The 23,046-nt window shown below is 43.0% G+C and overlaps 1 protein-coding gene across 1 annotated transcript; it reads right to left on the bottom strand.

Annotated features, from left to right (window-relative positions):
* Nucleotides 1-255: 255 nt before the first annotated feature.
* Nucleotides 256-18,367, bottom strand: HDDC2 (HD domain containing 2). Its single transcript, XM_060114681.1, has 6 exons — nucleotides 18,242-18,367; nucleotides 16,877-16,998; nucleotides 14,694-14,796; nucleotides 8,160-8,228; nucleotides 4,039-4,177; nucleotides 256-555 (listed from the first exon to the last, which is right to left on the bottom strand). Exons 1-6 carry the CDS (start codon nucleotides 18,311-18,313, stop codon nucleotides 458-460), a joined length of 603 nt encoding a protein of 200 aa, XP_059970664.1. The 5' UTR covers nucleotides 18,314-18,367; the 3' UTR covers nucleotides 256-457.
* Nucleotides 18,368-23,046: the final 4,679 nt, after the last annotated feature.

Here is a 23,046-nt window from a genome sequence, read left to right as displayed (position 1 = left end):
GAATAAAGCAACCTTTCATCTGATGGGAGAATGCATTATGATACTTTTGTCTTTCCTGGATCCTTATCACTAAGCCAGCTGAAGAATCTTCTTAAAAGCAATCATAATTAAATTTTCTATTGTTCAACGAATCTGGCCTTCAGGGAGGTAGGTTATTAACTCAGAATAAGATGACTTAAAATCAGTAATAAATATTCCAAAGTTTAAGGCTTTAAAAATTTATTTATTCAGTTCATAAAAAGCCCCCCCCCCCACCCTCCAAGTCTTCATCCATGGCATTTTCAGGACCACACCCTGTTCTGTAGCTTCTTTTACTGTCCAAATTGTATCACGTTTCTTGCTGGAGTCCAGGCAATTGAAAATAAACAGACTCACATCTGGGGAATCAACAGACCAACAGTGGCAAAACACAGTACCATGAAACAGAAGAATAAAATGTTTGTTACAGGAGTGCATCTCACGAGTGTGGCTCACTGGCGGCGGCAGCTATGTTAGCGTTTCTTTCTGCCTCAAGTTCAGAAACAAGCTGGGCTATCTCAGGGTGACTGAATTTTCCTGCAATGCAAGAAGATAGGGAAAAAGATAATGACAAGTGAATACATCAGTTTCTCCAGTTGGATCCTAGGGCTTGTCAGGAGCTCGATTTTGTGATCTGACCCATACTTCACTCCAACGCAGAGTAAGATTCCAGGTCCTGGAGAGAGGCCAGAGGCAACCACTCGGAGCTTACGCTAGTCACCCCAGATGCTATCAAGCGTAAGGATGAGAATCAGGCAAAGAACTACAGCTCAGGCAGAGCCAGGGAAAACCTCACCAGGCAGCCTCCGAATACCCCTACCAGGAACTCCAGGGCAACTCAGGGAGGATGGCGTCCAGAGAACTGAGAACAATCGCTGTCCATTCTGAATCTGCACTTAGTTGTGGGGAACAATGCACCCGCATATAAAAAGCCTGATGGGAAGACCAGGGGGTCTGGGCTGTCCCAGGATGCAAACAAGAGTGCAAACATCTACAATGAAACCAGCTAGTCTGTGCTGTCTTCCTGGCTCCTTGGCATCCTCTGGGCTTCTGCCCTGGGCAGCAACCACGCTCCGAGCTATCTTAGGTGGGTGGTGGCTAGCACGCGGTGGGGGTGGGGGTGGGGTGTTAAACCCACCGTCTCTTCTTCCCTGACTGTATTCTCTTGCCAGTGCCTTTTGTTGCTTGCTCTTCATTCCACAGTTAACTCTAGTCCATTGATTCGCTATGCTCAATCTCTTCTCTGAATGTCCCCTTCACTTTCTTGCCCTGACACCTACTCGTCCTGAGGATACAGCTTTCTCTGCAGCCCCTCCAGCCATGGCTGTCTTCTGTCTCATGCAGCTCCTACCACCAGGCCAGGGCTTGTCCTCCACGCTCCTCGCTGCTTCCAGGCCACCCTCTGCCCCACTGTGTAAAAGTCATGCTGTCAAGACTTACCATCATTCCACCAAAGCTGCTTTTACCAAGGACACCGATCAGCTCCATGTTGCTAAATCTGACGGCTACTCCTGCCTCTTGAAACACTTTCTTCCCTTGGCTTCTGGGACCCCTGATTTTCTTCCTCCAAACCTATTCTTCCCCCATCTTTCCTGTCTAGTGGAAAGTCCAAAATCCTCAGACTCCTCTTACAAACACCCCATACACAAATCCTATCGACTCTATACTCAATATATATCCAGAATCTGACTTCTTACTTTTTTCTACCATTACTACCCTGGTCCAAACCAGGGCAAGAAATGGTAAGAAATCATTTCTTACATCATTTACACTGTTCAAGTTTACTAATTTTTTTCCTAGAAATAGTGCACCAGAGTGCAAAGTGCAGTGAATCTTAATCTCAGCTCAGCTGTGGGCACATCACCCTCTTTCCAGGCTCAAGTTTCTTCCTCAATAAAACGTGGAGTTTAAACCAGATGACCTTCCAGCTCCCATAGTTTTTGATTGTACTAGTATTCTCATGTTTCATTTTCTATTTTTCATTGTGAATGTACCAAAATAGAAGATAATAGTATTAAAATGCAAAGAACAACATAAACATGACATATTTTTATTACCTTATTGGGGAAATATGCTATCTAGTAACCCAATCATTGGTCAAACGTTTTTTGGTAAAGAGTCAGATAGTAAATATTTTAGGTTTTGTGAACTATTTGGTCTTTGCTGCCAACTACTCAGCTCTGCTGCTGTATCATGAAAGCAGTATAGACAACAGAGAAAGAAAGAGCATGGCTGTTTCAGTAAAGCTTTATTGATAGAAACAAGCAGCAGCCAGTTTGGCCCACGGGCTAGAGTTGGCTGACCCCTGGTTTACAACATTATTCCATTGAACCAAAGTCAAACATTTTGAGCATCACCTATATCAAGGACAGATAAGACAAAGCTGGTTGGTCTCAGCCCTCAAACAGCTTACGATAGGGTGGGGTGGGCAAGTGGGGTTTTGGAAAGAAACCCAACGATGAACATCATTACGGAGAATGCAAGTCAGACTGTGACAACGCTAAGGCAAGCTGCAGACCAAGGGCAGATTGAGCAAAAAGAAGGGAACGCTCAGCTGTGACAGGGAAGATCAGGAGAGGAAACCAGACAGCTGAGTGGCCTTAGCCTGCAGAGCTGTTCAGACGACTTAAAAATTGTCAAGATTTTATTTTTAAGGAAGAGGAAAGCCACAAACGTTTAAAAAACAAAGAGGTGATGATACCTATATCTACAAAGGAGGAAAGCACTGAGACAGGCAGGATGAACTCATGAGCCTAGCAGATTAAATTAGGTGGTTATAACAACAGTCCAATACAGAAATAATGAGGGCCTTGTCTAGGGCAGACGTAGTGGGGCTGGAAAAGAGAGAAGGAAAATCAAATCAACTTCATTACAAAGCAAATCATATTTTGGAGCGTATTTTGGAGCTGGGACTTTCCTCTACTTGATGAGGTCACAAAAGGGTCCAGAGAGGTCCCCCCAAAATCATTGCTAACAGTATTCTCAGGGGAGATGGAGGCTGAGCTGAGCCTGAAGAACTCCCAGGGAAGAGATGGAGTTCTACTCCAGGGAGCAACATGACATCAGCGGTCAGTGCACCTGGTGCCTCACTCTAGAAGCTGAATCAAAATGAAGCTAGCGGGCTTCCCTGGTGGCGCAGTGGTTGGGAGTCCGCCTGCCGATGCAGGGGACGCGGGTTCGTGCCCCGGTCCGGGAAGATCCCACATGCCGCGGAGTGGCTGGGCCCGTGAGCCATGGCTGCTGAGCCTGCGCGTCCGGAGCCTGTGCTCCGCAACGGGAGAGGCCACAACAGTGAGAGGCCCGCGTACCGCAAAAAAAAAAAAAAAAAAAAAAAAAAAAAATGAAGATAGCTAAGGCTTATTGCCAGCCATTATTCTAAGCACTTCACATATATCCTCAAATAACCCTATAAAGTAGATTTTGTAATTATCCTCAAGTTAAAAATAAGGAAACGAAGGCCCAGAGCTAGGTTAAGTATTAATTTACTGGAAGTTACATAAATTGTATGTGGCAGAAGCAGGATTCAAACCCATGCAGTTTGACTTTAGGCCTGTGCTCTGAAGAGCTAAAATGACGACGGTGACTTCAGCTGTTTGGAGTTTTCTCTTTTTAAGTCTCTATTTCTACCTCCACCTTAACATGACCTGACATCTATAAAGCACTTACATATTATAATGCATTTGACATATATTATCTCTCTTGAATCTCAAAACCAGCCTGTGTCTTAAGCAGGGTATTATGATTTCCATTTTTCAGAGAGGTCAGGAGACTGCCTGGAAGCACACAGCTAGTATGTGTGATGTGAACCTGGCGCTCAGCCTCCAGGGCGGCAATGCTCTTGTGCACTAGGTCACCTCATACCATAAATCCCACCATTTGCTTCTTAGATGCTCCATACGAAAGTGTCAGAGGAGGGTAACAACAGTGGATATATAATATAATGTTATGACTAACATTATATACACTATGAGTAAATTAAGCCAAACTAAAGTGATGCTTATTGAAAACAGCATTGCGTACCTGCTGTGGAATCGTAGAAGTCCTGCAGTCTCCCAGGTTTGTTCTCAAGGTCTTCATATTCAGATGCCTGAAGAATCATTTCACATTGGTCCAGCTGCTTCACAAATTTAGCTTCTGCACTAGATTGGGTCTCATATTCCTAAGTAAAGGGACAATTAAAGCCACATGATTAGGGCTGCATGATAGGTTATTCCAGGAAAATTCTCATTCTGGTACCTGAAATCAGAGTCACAGCTAAAAGCACATTCTGCACTGGCCACATTTCTCCACTGCATACAAACCCATCATAGAGACTAGTCACCTGCAATTCCACAGCTTAACAGCGGCGCTGTACGTGGGAAGGCGGTGCTCACAGCTCCATCTATTCCACCCGATGCCTGAGAGGCCTCATGTGTTCACATGGACACTTCCAAGCATTTTCCTTCCTGTTTAGTAACTTATCTTCAAGATCATTATTCTTTAATCGACCTGAGTAGAGCAGGTCTTTTCAACTTCAAGCTAATATTTCATCTTATGCTTCTCAAATTATTTCCCTCTCCATTTAATGTCGCGTTTCCTTTTGAAGTGAATTTCTAGCTTTCTCATTTAATTTCAGTTACCACTCTACAATGGAAATCTCTGTCCTTGTTTTCCAAACAGGGAGGAGTTAATCAAGTCCCTACGGGTTATGACTCTTGAGGATACAGCCAGGGCCTCAGAACTCTTCATGCCACGGGTATGTGCATGTGTTGGTGGCAGGGAGGCGGTGAAGGTAGGGGACGGGGAGTGGCTTTTTTACCTTTCCTCTTCCTTTTGTTCCCTCCCTCCTCAGTGCAGACCAGAAATGAGAGGCAGTCTGCTTCTTAGTGCATGACACATGTCACAAAACCACCAGTCCCAATTAATACTATATAGAACCATTCTTCTATTAAGACCAAAGTATTCCCAACTGATTTCCCTGCCAAGTTCTCATTTGTAATTCCACCCTGTGTTCAGATAATGAACCTGTCGTGCTTTCTCAGCAGGGTGATGTGATGTGAATCACTGAAGATTTCTTGGTTTTTATTAGATGCAGCTCTGATTGGGGTTTTCAGAACAACAGAAGGATGAGGATTTCAAGCAGGAAAGAGATACAAGTTCCAGGTTCTCAACATGGAGGACGGAAGGAAAGAGAAAGAGAGGAAAGGAGAGGAAGATCAATGGTTACCTCCCTCTCCCTTGGGGAAAGATTGGCCCTACATGAAGTACTGACATATATAAAGTTTGTTTTTTATGTGTTCCCCTTTCCCACCTCCTAGTGACTCTCCCTCTGGGACCCAGGACCCTCATGTTGCTGTATATGAAACTACCCACCAAAATACTGCACTTGTACTTCAAAGGATAGAACAGAGAGAGGCTTTTTTAAGGGGTACTTGTTAACCCAACAGTATCTTCAGCTGTATGCTGGGAAACAATCCAAGGGCAGGTGAGTGTGCCAGGCATTCAGCATATGGCAGGGAGCACCTCTTGCTTTGCCTTGGGATTCAAAGGGTTATTGCTTTAAAGCAAAATGCAGGTGGTAGGGCGGATATCTTTCTGTGATACTTCGAGGAAAAAAATGAAAATGTTTTCTCCCTTGACTTACTAAAATTTGACTTCACACTTCTATGGTAAAAGATAAATTATAATCAAGGATATTTAATTGCTTTAACTAGATGTGACCCTCTGGGCTGATAGCTATTTACAGTTATGAATAGCAGTGATTAACATTTCAGAAATCAATCAACTGCCATTTTCTATGTAACCAGTACTAAGTTCCCTGGGTACAGAATGACCCTATTTTCCTAAATCAAAATCAGAACATATGGACTGGAGACAGAAAAATAGAGTGTACTGTGTACTGTGTGTCAGGCAATGTTCTAACTGCTTTACATATATTCATTTGATTGCCATGCAACCCTATAAAATAGGTATACTACTATTAGTACCATTTTACAGATGAGGAAATTGAGACACAGAGGGGTTCAGTAAGTTGCCCAAGATCACACAGCTAGTACACAGAGGAGCCAGTAATTTGAACCTTGGAAATCTGGTATTGAAGGCAATATACATGAATCTAAAACATGCGTAAGTTAATATGAGAGTCTGTTCTCTGTTGAATAGTGTTCCCACAAAATCATGTCTACCTGTAACGTACGAATGTAACCTTATTTGGAAATAGGGTCTTTGCAGATGTAATCAAATTAAGATAAAGTCATAATGGATGAGGATGGATGTTAATCCAATGACCGACATCCTTACGAGAGGGAAATCTGGGCACAGATACAGACACAGGAAGAACATCACTTGACTAAGGAGGCAGGGACTCGAACAACGTATTCAGAAGGCAAGGATGTCAAAGCCGGAAGATGCATTCAGCAGAAGCTAGGGAGAGGCAAGGAAGGATCCTCCTCCAGAGCCTTCAGGGAGCATGGCCCTGCCAACACCTTGATTTGGACTTCTGGCCTCCGAAACTGTGAGACAATACATTGTTGTTTTAAGCCATCCGAGTTCATGGTAATTTGTTACAGCAGCCCCTGGAAACCAAGGGTCTCTTACAATTAATAGTAAGTAACTGACACAGTATCATGAATACAAAAGAACTATAAATGCTTGTTCAATTAATTAACATACAGCATAATGACATAAAGAAAATGCTGAGTTAGGAGGCAGGCTTGTGGCCTTGCTTTGTCACCAGCTAGCTAAGAGACCTTGGGCAAGGCAAAGCTTTAGTCTCCAGTCTTCTTATCCATAAAATAAGGGAGTTGGAAAGAGGCTTTCTTTCAGCTTATACCCGTACAAAACTCTAACAGATACAGTAAAGAGCCAAAGAGAGAGAATATAGAGATAATTTAAAAAATAATGAAGAACATAATAAAGTAGCCACTGCACAGTATCAGGGAAAGAGGAAGAAAGAGAGAGAGAATTAGTTTTCTAAGGCTGCTGTAAAAAGTACCACAAACCGGGTGGCTTAAGCAACAGAAATTTATTATCTCCCAGTTCTGGAGGCTGGGAATTGGAAATCAAGGTATTTGCAGGGTTGGTTCCTTCTGAGGGCTGTGAGGGAAGGAACTGCTTCAGGCCTCTGTCCTTGGCTTACAGATGGCCTTCGTCATGCTCACATGGTATTCTTCCAATATGTGTGTGTCTACATCCAGACTCCCCTTTTTATAAGGACACCAGTCATATTGGAAAAGCGCCCCACCCAAATGACCTCACTTTAACTTGATTACCTCTGTAAGAATCTTAGTTCTAAATAAGGTCTTATTTGGAGGTACATATGAGTTTTAGGGGGTGAAAGAAAAGGTGGAAGGTCAGGTTCAGAAGACAGGAGGAGGGAGCAGGGCTTTGAAGGAAATGTGAAAAGTGAGAGTGAGAGGCGGGGCTACCCAAGCGTAAGGGGTGGGGCTAGAGGCTCAAGCAAGGGAGGGTCAGTGGGGCTGGAGGGAAGTGAGAAACTGCAGTAGGCAGGGGTCTGTTTGTCGTTTTCCCTTCACAGCTGGAAAACAGCACCAGGAGGGGGAGCAGTGGCAGCACTAGAGTCTGCCGGGCTCTTTCGGCCCCCTCCCTCCGGCCCACCCGCCTTGGCAGTCCTCGCTCTCCGCAGCACCAGGGAGGGGCTGAGCACACACAGAGCCCACGTTCTGCGCTGGGCTCCATGGCAGCCCCTGGCCTTGACCTCACTCAGCCCTAACACCCCTTAATGGTTTCAGAGATGGGCCACTGACTCAGGGAGGGGAAGGAGCCCAAGGTCACTGAGCCAGGAAGTGGTGAGTGAGGTGGGAACCCAGTTCTGAACTACCCCAAAGCCTACATTCCTTTCAAGGACCAGAGACGGGGGTTGGGGGGGGGGTGTGAGGTTGACAGGGTGGAGGATGAGAGCCATGCATCAGGAAATCCAGGGGCTGTGAGTCAGTATCCGCACCAGGCTTTACGGTGACAAGGGAAATTGGAAGAAAAATTACTATTAGTCCTGAGAAGTTCCTGCAGCAGCTAGGAGGTGAGAAACTGACACGACTCCAACAAGTTGGAGACAGCTTATTGAGATAGTCTAAGTCAAATAAAACACTGATGAGCCACATAAATTCAGTTACAATAAAAAGCGACCCATCAGATATACTTACTTCCCAAAGTTCATAGAGCTCTTTTCTGAGATCCTCTGGGAGGAGCTGGGTTAGCTGCTTCATAGCTTCCTGAAATATCAAATCGTTACTTTAATCATATTCACATTTATTTAACAACTCATCTACAAATGCCAAATAATGGACTCAAACTCTTACAAATAACTCCCAAAGGGGCAGCAGAATATTGGACAATATTTAGTCTTACAAGGAGGGCAGTTGTGTACATTAAATAAATGTATTTGTTCATATGTATTTATTCACGAGCACTTATTTTGTGGCCTACAGCACACCAGACACAAATAAGGACAATGAGGAGGGTGTGAAATGATTACAGAAATATCGGAAGCGAGGCCAAGGAGTTTACATCTTTTTTTTTTAACATCTTTATTGGAGTACAATTGCTTTACAATGTTGTATTAGTTTCTGCTGTATAACAAAGTGAATCAGCTATACATATACATATATCCCCATATCCCCTCCCCCTTGCATCTCCCTCCCACCCTCCCTATCCCACCCCTCTAGGTCATCACAAAGCACCGAGCTGATCTCCCTGTGCTATGCGGCTGCTTCCCACTAGCTAGCTATTTTACATTTGCTAGTGTATATATGTCCATGCCACTCTCTCACTTTGTCCCAGCTTACCCTTCCCCCTCCCCGTGTCCTCAAGTCCATTTTCTACACCTGCATCTTTATTCCTGTCCTGCTCCTAAGTTCGTCAGAACCATTTTTTGTTTTTTAGATTCCATGTCTATGTGTTAGTATATGGTATTTGTTTTTCTCTTTCTGACTTACTTTACTCTGTATAACAGACTCTAGGTCCATCCACCTCACTACAAATAACTCAAATTCGTTTCGTTTTATGGCTGAGTAATATTCCATTGTATATATGCACCACATAGTCCTTAACCATTCACCTGTCGATGGACACTTAGGTTGCTTCCATGTCCTGGCTATTGTAAATAGAGCTGCAATGAACACTGTGGTACATGACTCTTTTTGAATTATGGTTTTCTCAGGATATATGCCCAGTAGTGGGATTGCTAGGTCATATGGTAGTTCTATTTTTAGTTTTTTAAGGAACCTCCATACTGTTCTCCATAGTGGCTGTATCAATTTACATTCCCACCAACAGTGCAGGAGGGTTCCCTTTTCTCCACACCCTCTCCAGCATTTATTGTTTCTAGATTTTTTGATGATGGCCATTCTGACTGGTGTGAGATGATATCTCATTGTAGTTTTGATTTGCATTTCTCTAATGATTAGTGATGTTGAGCATCCTTTCATGTGTTTGTTGGCAATCTGTATATCTTCTTTGGAGAAATGTCTATTTAGGTCTTCTGCCCATTTTTGGATTGGGTTGTTTGTTTTTTATGATATTGAGCTGCATGAGCTGCTTGCATATTTTGGAGATTAATCCTTTGTCAGTTGCTTCATTTGCAAACATTTTTTCCCATTCTGAGGGCTGTCTTTTTGTCTTGTTTATGGCTTCCTTTGCTGTGCAAAAGCTTTTAAGTTTCATTAGGTCCCATTTGCTTATTTTTGTTTTTATTTCCATTTCTCTAGGAGGTGGGTCAAAAAGGATCTTGCTGTGATTTATTTCATAGAGTGTTCTGCCTATGTTTCCCTCTAAGAGTTTTATGGATTTTACATCTTGTGGATGAATCGCAAGATGCCCACATGAATTTCAACCATAAGTATACTAGAGTTCAAAACAAACCTGAGTGTGGGGAGAATAGGAAAGTATCAGTGAATTACAAATCTCAAAGAAATTTTTTGTATACCATTATGTTCATTTTTTATTGTTAAAATGTTTTTATTGCAGAATGTAAAGCACTACACAAATGGGCAGATATTGTTATTAACATAAAGGAAATTACAAGCAGCATTTCGTAGGCTCACAGACTCACAGACTGAAAAGAGACGTTAAAGGGTAATGAGCCAAACCATCCAGCAGTATCACTGGCCACTTCTTATCCTCCCTCCACAAACATGTCCAGTGGTGGGAACCTAGCACCTCAAGAGGTTACCCAAATGGGCTTTAGGCAGCATTGGTAGAAAGTACTTTCTTACATCAAGCTGAAAATTGTCCCTGTAGTCCTTCCACTATGCCTAGCCCCAGCTCTTCTGCCTTCCTCCCTCATAAAAACACAATGCCAAACAGGTGGGCAGTGGCCCAGCTGGGCCAGAATCTCTGCGACCAGTGATTGGTCCAAGGGATGGCTATGTAACTCAAACCAGCCACTCAGGGACCATCTGCATGAGATGTCCAGCAGAGGCTGGGAGACAGAAGCCCCGAGTAGAGCCTGGAGGGCCAAAACCCACAGAAAAGCAGAGATGAGAGAGTGAGAGCATGGAGGGTGTTCAGTATGTATTTCTAGTCTCCAAGTCCCAGGAGCCCCTCTCGTTCCCATCTCTTGCTTCATTTCTGTGTTGCTCCAAAATTCTAAAATATCACATTTTGGGGGCATGAGGTCTGCAATCTACTCTCAAATGACTTCCAATTCCTTCACTATCCTCATCCTATGCCTCTTAATCTGGTCCAGTTCTTCTAACTAGAGCTTAGGCTCTTTGAAAAGAATAGGGTTGTAAGAACCACTTTTGGCAAAGTGGGTATATAAAAGTGGCATAGGTCTCATATAAAATCAAATGGTGAGATGGAAAAAAGCAATAAAAATAAAAATTAAAAAAATATGAATATCTGTATATATAATTATTTATTACCGGGAGAAAAAGATGTTATAGAATACAACCACTTCCAGAGCAAACCATATTGGCCAGTGTCAACGGTCTGCTCTTGTAACTAACATCACCATCTTGAATCGTTTGTACCATTACAGCAGCCTTAGTGGTATGAAATTTAGGGTATTTTGCACCTGCATTCTCCCTTGTTTCTTTTTCATAAATCTCAGCAAAATACTTGAGAAAATACTTTGCACTTTCAAAAATTAATAGTGTCTTCATAAATAGATCGCTTTTCTCTACACCATTCTAGAAACATAAGTTTGCCCATTGCTTTTGTTTGAAAAGAATGAACTGAATAACATATAGGTACAGAGACATATCAAAATCTAAACTTTTAGAATATAAACGTAAAAGTCCTGCTGTGACAAGGGATTACTTTATTTCCTTCAGAGCGATGCACCCAGCACTGGATACAGTGATTGATATGTGGTCTGACCTCGAAACACAATGGAACCAAAGCTTCCATCATGCCAAATGCTCTATTTCTGTAAATGCAGCCCAAGGCTGAGTTGGCTTTATGGAAACCACATATGATTACTGACTTATTAATAAGCTTCCTGGTGACTAAAATCACCATGTCTTTAAAAAACTAAACATAGCAAACAAATATGTTTTTGCTCTCTTCCTGAAATTAAGCAATGATTTTCTGGACCTAAACTCATTGATATCATTTGTTATTATACAATCAGAATTGCATTTTGAGACCTCTTAGTTGTTATGCCTTGTTTGGCCTCATATGCCACAGAATCATGCCTACCTTGTCAAATAAGCCACTGAAATCAACTTCATTAAAGTCCAAGACAAATGGCTGAAGATGTCAGACTTTCCCTGCCTGATGGTGAGCCCTGCCACTCCCACTTCTAAACTGAGTTTTGTCTTGTTCACACAGATTTAGAGTGATAATTTCCCTAGCTTCTTCCTGTTAGCAAAGCATGTCAAGAATCTGCCTACAGTTCTGAGCTGAGTGAAGCTTTCAGCAAATGTCTGTCAGTTCTGTGACAAGCACCCAGAAAGCAGTATTCATCACTCACACATCACTGGTGAGGCTGAAGAGTGCAACAGTTAATGACAAACTGTAGATTCAGATGGGGTTTGAAACCCTGCTTGCCATTTACTAGCTGTGGAACCCTGTGCAAGTTACTTCTTTGTCCTTCAGGTTTCTCATCTGTAAAATGGGGTTAATAGTGATACCTACCTGAAAGGATTGCTGTGAGGATTAAATAGTTAATATATATATAAAGTGCTCATTATCTGGCACAGGAAAAGCACTCGGTAAAATGTTCACTGTAGTTTTCACTTTCTCCATCTTGCCATGTTTACTCCCATGATAAAGTTTGGTTCTTCCCCTTTTAACCTCTAGTTCTTCAGAAACTTTAACTCTCAGGTACATATATAACTCTGCCTTCTGTTTTAATAAGTTTTCCCTCTGCAAAGGAATATAACCTGCTCTTGCTATATTCCAGAGTCAAGCTTCAGCCCACTACTTCTTAATGATCCCTACCAGGCATCATTTACCAGCTAGGGTTATAATATAAAGTTTATTTTATCCTGCTTAGGAGGGGAGTCAGACTACAACTATTACTTTTGGCCCCCCTGAATTTTCTCTTCTACACCTCATTCTCCCTTTCATCTTAATACCTACTCTCCTCCAAGACAATCAGCCTTCCAATTTTATCAAGTATTTTTCCTCCCATTCCTACTTTGGTTTAAAGCCTTTCTGATGCCGTTGGCTAGCCTCTGGGCAAATGATACTTCCTGGTTTTCAGTATGTGGATTCCACCTCAAGGAGCCAAGAAACCCTCATTTAATTATCTTAAGTTATGGCTCAGACATCCAAATCTTATTCATAAACACCATCTGCATAAAGAACTGTTCACCTCCCAGATCTTTTTCTCTGTCCCAAATCCTAACTAGCAGAGGAAGAGGCAATGCAGTATGAGCACTCCCCAAGCCTTTGGTTTCCTGTCCAAGAACTTGGGGTTCTTTAAGATGTTTCCCATGTCCCTTCTGATGATGATATTTATTCTCCTGTAAATCAGATGGAGTGGGCAGCAGCCAGGAGGTTTAATGAGGCTGGGCAGGGTTTTCATCACTGCCTGCGTACGGCATCCAGGAAGCAGCGGCACTCTGAGTGTCAGGTCCCCTCTATGCCCCCCTCTGGGGGGTGTCACTAGCCAGGACTCAGCTTCTGTCAGGACAGAGGTAGGTTTTCTCTGTCTCCGGTGGTTGGAGATCCTTCCTACTGAATGTTTTTTCTTCAGAAGGTTCTGACTCGCTGCTCTGTGGAGTGAACCTCACATTCCCTGTGTGCCTTACGGGAACACTCTCTTCTTCCTTTGCGTCACTCTAAGGTCTCTGATCACCCTCTGGTACTTCAGTATGTGATTTCTCCTCCACAAGGTATACACTGACCCTTGAATAAAACTATCGTACATCCTGAAACGTGCTATATAACTGAGGAGTCTTTTCCTCCTCCTTTTTCTTTATGTCATATGTCAATACCCAACATCCTCTGGTTTGGGGCTAACTCCTCTCCGCAACTCAGTATCTTGAGCTAATTGGTTTCTTTTTGTGTTAATCCTGCCAATCAACCTAGGAATTCTTTATTCAGGACAGTCTAGACTCCAACAGAGAAACATTTCCTTAGCTCCTCCCTTTTTACACTGTCATGATGCTTATGTGTTCTGGACCTGTATTTACACTAAGAACACATTCCTTACACTATTCCCCTTACTACCATAATTTAGGGTGTGTTGGAACTCCTAAACTGAGATTCCTTGTAGATCTTCTTGCCTCCAGAGGGGCAAAAATGCTGTTGGCTACTGAGCTCCAGCCTCTGCAAGCTCCGAGAACAGCTATTTAAGCCCACCTTCCCTGTTAAACCACCTTGATGAAGGACCTGTTGACTTAGACATTTAGGATCAACCTCTCTGGCCTACAATAAAAGCAGCTTGCAATAATCCCTGAATTGGGAACCAGCCATTCAGCATTTAAAAAAAAAAACCTTCCTGGATTTTCCAGTCTCAGTTTCAAATATGTCTTCCTCTTTGTGCCTGGGCTCTGGTTTAGAGTCCAAATCAGCAGACAATGTTTTATTGATGTTATTCATTTTTTACTAATACAAAATCTTTTTCTTTACTTTTAACCACTAAATCAAAGGACTAATTTAAAATTTACTAAATACTAATTATAATAATGATTATTCTTGGGCTTTATAGAACTTCTCTCCAAAGAGCTTAAACTAGCATGGAGAATTCCTTCAAGTTCCAGCTATTTCCATTGTTCTAATGAAAGACGTACTATCTGTACTCTGTGTTCAGGTCCCCTCTATGCCCCTCCATGAGAACTGAAACCAACAAAATGTCCTGTCTCTGTGTTAAACAAGGCTTAGAATAAGCAAAACCAATTCACTGCTTATTCCAAGGAATCCTTACTTCTGGAATGTAAGATTGTAAACCACCCAAAATAGAGTAAGCACTAACAGCTTGCCCTTCAAGACGCTTGTTAAGACCTTGGCTCACCAGCCCTACCACCCCAAAGTTATTATGTCCTAAACTCTATGCAATCCCATCTTGTAAGATAGTAGCTCCTCTTGTAAGATGCATCCAAACATCCTCCAGCCCAGGCCCTAAAACTCTATAAATACCCTCCCTTGACCCTCCTTTCTGAGACACTACTAAAACTCTGTCAAGGAGGTACTCTCCCTTACTGCAATAGGTCTAATAAACTTAGCTTTGTTTCCGCAGTGGGTTTTTCTGGTGGTCTTTTGTGGAGTCAACAGTCAACACTGACCTCTTCTCGCCTATGTTTTTCTTCTTTGGGGATGTTATCTGCTGGTGCTATGTCCCCAACGATGCATTCTGCCATATCATGAACCAGGGCTAGGCGTATACATCTGACCAGGCAAGAAATGGTGAATAATTACACAGAATTATATTCACTACAGATTCCTTCTCTATACTACTTTGAAGTTACATAATATAGTTTTCTTTCTCCAGCCTCACAGAATATTTTAGTTTAATGCAGTATTTTCTAAAGTAATTATATTCTGCCAGGCTGCAACAGTTCTGAATCAAAACTGCTAGTTAATATTCAGCACAATACATGAGAATACAGGGAAATTGTCAGCATGAATTAAAAAAAAATAGCTGGTTTCTTAAATGTCACTTTAAAAGGTTGATAACTTTAGATTAAAAAACCAGGAGGTGGGCCTCCCTGGTGGCGCAAGTGGTTGAGAGTCCGCCTGCCGATGCAGGGGATACGGGTTCGTGCCCCGGTCTGGGAGGATCCCATATGCTGCGGAGCGGCTGGGCCCGTGAGCCATGGCCGCTGAGCCTGCGCGTCCGGAGCCTGCGCGTCCGGAGCCTGTGCTCCGCAACGGGGGAGGCCACAGCAGTGAGAGGCCCGCATACCGCAAAAAAAAAAAAAAAAAAACCAGGAGGTGATCTAGTTAGAGCATTTACTTACTGATACAAAATTCAAAAACTATCATTTCCCCAATGTACTAGTCAGATGTCAAAATGAGGCCCTTTCTAGAGAAATGGGTAGAGTTGGACAGATCTGAGTTTGCATCCAGCAATCAACATCTATTAGCTGTGTGACCTTTGCCAAGTTACTTAATTTCTTTAAATGCTGAGTTTTGCAGCCTTCATTTTTATCATCCGTAAAAAGGGGTAATAATACTTCATAACTTTGGTATGAAAATTAAATTTGATCATTTATGTTTCTGAAACATGTTGATTATTCAACAAATGATTATAATTATTAGTGATAATGATTAGTGATTAGGATAACCATCATCAAAATAATAAAGGCAGCTCATGAGATAAATGCCCCAGAGGGCCATTCTGTTTTATGTTCCCACCATCACCAAGGCCACACAGCCTCCTCACAGGTGCCCCTGCCTGCAGTTGCTCTCTCATCTAGTTCAAATCTCAGACTGTTCTTACATGCCTCTCCATTTGACACCGTGCTCATCTTGTACTATCTGCCAAAAATCTCCTAAATTCTACACCATCTACAGAGTAACAGGGCTCCTGAGACTCCCTAATGGACCTTTGTTTCAATCAATTTGATTTACTTCTCAATTCCAAAATATACCTTTACTTTCCTATCATCAGAGATTTGGTTTCTCTGCCCTGCTCTTTATGTGCTGTCTTGTACTTCTCCACCTAAACAACACCTTAGAGGTCAACTCCGATTCTGCTTCCTCCATTAAGACCGCCCAAGAACAGGTGATCTCTCCGGTTAAATTTTCTAACTTAATTTATTTTGTGCTCTGTATAGAAGCTACTCTGGGCCTGTGTCATTCATCTGGGTTTTATTTACTATCTTATACTGTATTGCTAGGAAAGTTTGTCCTGTGCTCAAAAAGCAATTTATTTTTTATTTTATTTATTTATTTTGGCTGAGCCAGGTCTTAGTTGCGGCATTCATGACGGATCTAGTTCCCCACCCAGGGATCAAACTCAGGGCCCTTGCATTGGGCGTGGAGTCTTACCCACTGGACCACCAGGGAAGTCCCTCAAAAAAGCATTTTAAACACTTGTTGGTTGACTGAAGGGAGAGAGGATATCTTTCTCAGCTCTTTCCTGCACATACAATTTCAAAAAGTCACTTCACAAATACGTGCTACTATTCAGAAAAAGGGTGAAATAAAGGTACACAGTGTATGGATACAATTTTAGACAAAAGACACTTTACCTTCAAGGCCCTGGAAATCCTCACATCACACTTAAGTTTCCTTGAGACCAAGGCAGGCTCTTTCACTTGCCAGGAGAAAACCCAGAGTACAGTTTACAACAACCGAAGCAATCAGCATATAGTGCTCCTTCCCACATCCTGAATCTGTATGGTTTGCCTCAAGTAATTTTTCTTGACATATACACTAAGCTACAAGAATTTGACACAGGCCTCAGTCATGAAGAGTCATGCATACCCACAGACCCTAACTGGCACCAAAGTTCACAGCTTACCGGTCTTTGTTAAGATGTTCATCTTTGGTCACCAGAGCCATAATTGCCATCCTATACATGTGATCTGATACGCTCTCTGGCTTCTGGACATTTCTGTATACCCAGCCAGTACGTGGGACTCTCTGATAAAAATGAACAGAAAACAATTGATAAAAATAAGTCTTTTAACTATCTACGGTGCTATTCAAGAGAAGTCCAGGGAATAGGGCACAGAAGCTGGGTCATGGTTTCAGTACATATTAAAAAACGCTTAACTAACCTAAATGATCAACTTCTGGAATCAAATAAACCAGTGAGGGCAGAGAATGAGAAAGAGAGAGGGAGGGAGCAATAATTCACAAGTATACAATACATAAGTCCAAAAGTCAAGTTACTCCGTGTTACCGATGTACTGATGTACAGATCATATACAAGTCCTTAAAACATAAGAACAAAACTGTAAAGTATCTTATCTTTCCTAACTATAAAAGTTGGTAAGTTTTACTTCAAACAACTCATTAGACACAAGTAGAAAACACTGTGGTGAAAGCGTCGTGAACAAGAGACAGACTTCCAAATTCTGAAGCAGAAAGGATAAGGCATCTCTAACTAATTCATGCTACCCACCAGTCATGACTCTTCCTTTTACTCATATCATGATGTGATCCTGTGAGACTCGGGAGTTTACATTTCTAAAGAATTTTATGAACTGTAGAAACAATGGCATGAAACAGATAATCTGCTTTGAACTTGGAGAAATTCTGCAAAATCATTAACTGGGTGTGGCCAGGGGTGGACCAGCAGGAGGAGGACCCCTGGGATGTAACTCCAGTGTGTGCTACATAAAATCCTCCGTTAAAAAAAAAAAAGAAAAAGTCTTGTTATTTCTATAAGTAATTGTGAGACAGATTTTAAGCACTCCACTTAAACCCTGCAGGACCAATGGGTTCTGATCTTCCCAGTTGGCCGGTTGTGGGGTCGTGAGCCCCAAAAGTACTCGGGGCAGACGCGGGCAGAGGGACTAGCACATCACCGCGCCGGATCCCCTCCAGAAACCTCTCGAAAGGCCGCCTGGGCCGGCCCCATCGGAGCGCCAGGCCGACACAGAGAACAGCGCGGCTCGGACTCCTCCCGGCCTGGGGTCAGCTCTAGCAACCCGGCCACACAGTCTCCGCCACTTGCTTCCTCCGCCCACGGTCCGGACGCACGACCGCATCCATCCGGAGGGGTTTCCTCTGTCGACCCCACGAGGCCGGGAGAACGGAGGAAGGGGGCTGGCCTCGGGCCAGGTTGGGGGCAGGAGCCTCGTCGCCCCGCGGCCAGCCCCGGCCTCTCTCCGCGCAGCCGCGCTCCGGGCCCCAGGCGGCCCTCCCAGCGCCCGCTCACCTTGAGCTGCCCCACCAGCCGCAGGAACTGCATCAGGTCCCGGGCCCCGCGGCCCGAGATGGGCGCAGCCATGCGGCCACCGATCCCGACAGGTCTGAGCCAGCAGCGCGTCCGCCGCTCGAAGCTCCTCCCCCCGAAGCCCCTCCCACTGGAGCTCCTCCCATTCTTCCTCCCTACCCCTCCTTCCCTCTCCTCCTCTCCTTCCTCCTTCTCCGTTTCCTCACCCTGGTTTTCTCCGACCGTTCTGTCCAGTCTTCCACCTTCCTGGCCGTAGTGGCTGCCGTTGGGCATTGCACCATCCAAGGCAGCGGCACTGTACTTGGAGCATCTAGGTATGCATTACTTGCTTGCTAAACTCCGCTCAACTGAACTCCATCAAACTTTTAAAGGGATTGCAGTTCCTTGGGGAGGGGCAGAGGGGTTGGGGTGCCGAGGAGGTGGAGGGAGGTTATGCCATAATGCACCAAAACCTTGCCTTTTAGCAATTCAACCTCTGACTAGAGGGAGAGATAAGGAGCTCTACTTCAAGGCGAGCAATCTATAAACATGTTAACAGAGGCACAAGGAAGATGCTTTGGAAGGGAGACATTAGTTAGGAGTGACGAAAGTACTGGAAGGATTGGAGGCTAGCCATAGCTAGAGGACTTTAGAGGTTAGTATAAATGGCTAGGGAGTGAATACAATTCCATGTTGAAATCACAACCCCCTGACACCCCAAGTGCTGAAGAATCCCCAAAACTTGGTCAGGGCCTGTCTCAACTATCTGTCCTAATTCTATCAAAAACCGATGGTACCGGTTTTTAAAGGCACTTAGTGACATGCATACTGAAGGAGTCAATGAGAGAGGGTAACATGGAAAATAGACTGTATAGGGAGGAAGGAAGTTGGGAGACCAGTTAGGAGTCTATTGAAGTAATTCTTTGGGGAGATGATTTTGGTTTAATCCAGGATTCTAGTAATGGAGGTGGTGAGATGTTAAATTTGGGGTACAATTTAAAGGTAGGACTAACAGGATTTGTGACAGATTGGACATGGGGCACGAGAGAAAGAGAGGAGTCAAGGATGACTCCACGAATTTTGGCCTGACCAGCTGAAAGAATGGAGTTGCTGTGTATTGAGCCAGAGAAAACTGCAAGAAGAGTAGGTTGTGGGGAAGGGTAGGAATCCGAAGTTTAGTTTAGGACATGTTGAGATACCTATTCGAGATCCTAGTAGAGAGATAAATCGGGAGGTCAGGGGAAAGGTGACAACTTTGTGTCATCAGCACATAAGATGGTTTGTAAAACCAAGCAACGGGATGAGACCACCTGGTGGAAAAGTGTGGATGAAGAAGATAAGATGTCTGAAGCCTCAGCTCTCAGGCAAACCAACGTTTAGAGTTTGGGAGACCAGAAAGGAGTGGCCAGTGAAGTACGTAGAGCATTAAGAGGTGGTTGTGTCCTGGAGGCCAAATGAAGAAAATACTTCTAGAAGGAAGGAAAGTGATCAATTAAGTCAACATTATATCAGATAAAGACAGATTTGACTACTGGATTTAGCAAATTCATTGTCTCTACTGACCTTGACAAGAGCAGCTTTGGTCTGCTGGGGCAAGCAGAACCCTACCTGGAGATGGTTCCAGAGAGAACAGGAGTGAGAAATGCAACTCATTTAAAATGAGTGGGGCTGCTGGAGGAAAGATTTCTTTTTAAGACAGGAGATGTTACAGTATTTTTGTTTACTGATGGAAGTGATCTAGTAGAGAGAGAAAATTAATGATGTATTGTAGGAGACAAAGGAGAGAAATACTGGAATGATGGCCTTGAGTAGATAGAAGAGGATATAGTCTAGGGTACAAGATGAAAGATTGGTCTTAGGAATATGGAACATTCATCCATAAAACATGAGGAAGGGAGAATATATGGTGACAAATTAATGGCAGTTGTGGTCGTGGGAGATGATGGAGCTCTCTTCTGATTGCCTCTATTTTCTCACTGAAATAGGAAGTGAAGTCTAGACTGGATTAAGTTGTAGTAATATGCATCCTCTGTATCTGAGGGGTTTAACACGTCAAAGGTTTACTTCTCTCTGATGCTAAATGTCTGTTGCTGGGAAATTGGCAAGCCTGTTTGCACTCTACCAGACCAATGGCTTATTTCAAAGCCTTGTTGGCCAACCACTAACATCAGGGGACTTGGAACCCATTTGTTTCCCTAGAAGGGGGTGCCAGTTTAAAGCAATGGGCAAGGAAAACAATTTGTATCACTTACTGAGTCAACTAGAAGAAAAGGTGAAATCAGAAGGCTCTCATTAGAGGCATTCATCCCTTGGGTTTAATATACACTTCTGGGGAATATGGAAATCTCCTGAAATTGTGTTGCATTTGAGGGCTTTTCTATTTATCAGATCCCTAAATAGGTCTGTGACCAGAATGGAGGCAAAATCTGCTGCTGTTGAGAAAGCTGCTTCAATATGCAGCTGTGGGGTAGTCCACAAAGCTCTGGTCTTGGTGTCCTAATAAAAAAAGCTATCACTGCTTAAGCCTCCACTAAGTGAGATATACTGTCACACATCTCTCCTCATTTTAATTCACCCAACATTTCTCCAAGATAATAATCGCACATTTCCAAGAGAAAACTGAGTGGCACAGAAGCTGAAGAATTGGCTGACTTTTCTTTCTTTTTTTTTTAACTTTTAATTTTATATTGGAGTATAGTTGATTAACAATGTTGTGATAGTTTCAGGTGTACAGCAAAGTGATTCAGTTACACATATTCATGTATCTATTCTAAGTTTTCATAGCCAGTGAACAGGGCTGCCAGAAGGGAAGCTCTGGACTGTCTTCCTCCAAATCTTCCTTCCCATGACACCCTGCTGCTTCCCAGCTAACTGGCTGTGAGTACCACATCTTATCACTGTGGAAATTAAATGAGATCCTGTGTATAAAATAGATTTCATACACTGTCATTTAGGTAAAGCATTGGGCAAGAGAACAGATAGCAATGGATTGATCTGAGAAAATTTGCCCAGAAAACATTTATAAAAATGCTTTTAGGAACTGATGAAAGAACAGAGACCATGTCTGACCAAAACCTACTTTCTAATCTTTTTTTCCTTTAGACACCCAAGGAAGAAATGATGCTTCGGCCTGCTATATCTTCATTGATAAAAAGGTTAACAGTTGGTTTATATCAGCGACTCTCACTCTCGGGGTGACTTTGCCCCCAAAGGCACATGTGGCAATGTTTGGAGACATGTCTGGTTGTCACGAAGCAGGGGAGTGTGCATCTAAAAGGCAGATGTCAGGGCTGCTAATAAAATTCCCACAAAGCACACGACAACCTGCCACAACAAATAATTATCCAGCACAAATGTCACTAATGTTGCAGTTAAGAAGCTGCAGTCTATAGGTCCAAAATGAAAATGCTTAAAATTAAACTCCTCATATTGTTGATGAATTATAATTGGTGAAAATGGATGTTACATTTATATTAAAATGAGTGAGGAAATAAAATAGCACACAATTTTCACATGTAACCCCTTTTTAAAGTAGTGTAGAAAGGCTCTGGAGGTTGGCCACAGAGACTCTGGAAAGATGAGGGGAATTCGAGGAAGGCTTTGATCAGTTATGTTACTAGGTTAAGCAGAGCAATTCAGCTCCCCGAAGAAAAATGTAGGATAGTAAGTCTAGGAGTGGGGGAATATTACAAAAGGAATATTTGCTCAAGGGAAAGAGATTGGGCTTTGTTCTCTTTTGCCACTTTTCTTGCCGGTGGTGCAGTATTGCAGTGCAGCAAAAAAGTCAGAGTGGGCACCAGCCCCCATAAAACCAGCCATTAACGACAGAGGTAAGGGAGGGTTTTCTGCTCAAATGAGCAGCTGTAGAGTGCACCCTGTCTGTGGTGGCTGAGGGTGGTGGCAGAGACATTGCCAAGAAAGATGTACCTTCTTAACAGTTAACCTTAAGCTGAGCAAGAACAGTTTGGCTTCAAGCTAATTGCCATTAATGGGTGTGTTAGAGTCACCCCTGGACACATCTAGATTACAGAGTGGAGGGGTTCTACATGTATAAAGACAGCATTACTGTTTTGTTTTGTTTTTTGTTTTAAATTATTATCTGAGTTAATAATCCCTTACACCAGTTTTCTGGCAAGCCCCCAAATCTTCTCCACTGATGCCCACCTTCAGTGACTAAAGTGTTTCATAATTGTACAAGAATCTTCAGCTGCTCTATCACTCCATCCTTATCAGATGGAACAGACTGGAACTATTATCCCCCTAGAGTGACTGAAGTTACAGTTTGCCCCTGTCCATCAGCATGCGTCATCAGGAATAGGGCAGGCTTCCAGGTGAATTTCACAGAGGTCCTTGATGCCAGCCACTGTTTTGGGAGCTGTTACACGGTGACCTATCAGGTGTCTTAGACCAGGTAGCAGAATCCTTCTCCGCACACAGAAAAAGAAATGATACTATCGTACGTACTCAGCAGTAGCATTTTCCTGTTAAATAAAGAAAAATAGTTACTCCTATAAAACAGCAGCCAAGTTAAGTAATATATAGAATAAGTTATATTAAAAGAAAGCTAGAAAAACAATTCTGATAATATGCAGCTTTCAACAATTTGGAAATTTTTTTTTAACTTCTAACTAAAAGAAATGCTATTGTTCTAGCACATTCCTAACTGTTAAAGAGTAAACCTATATGTTTTGTAGCAACACCTCAGTTATCCCAGAGGCCAAAATTCTAGTAATCTTATACATCTGGAGTGGCATGGAACCCAGAGTATTAAAGGGGTGGGGGTGGGGGGGGGGCGCGGGGAATTTTTA

The sequence above is a fragment of the Mesoplodon densirostris genome, chromosome 12, assembly GCF_025265405.1.
Source record: "Mesoplodon densirostris isolate mMesDen1 chromosome 12, mMesDen1 primary haplotype, whole genome shotgun sequence".
Classification (NCBI taxonomy): Eukaryota; Metazoa; Chordata; class Mammalia; order Artiodactyla; family Ziphiidae; genus Mesoplodon; species Mesoplodon densirostris.
The sequence above is the reverse complement of the archived record's forward strand: the minus strand, read 5'-3'. Positions and strand labels throughout refer to the sequence as shown.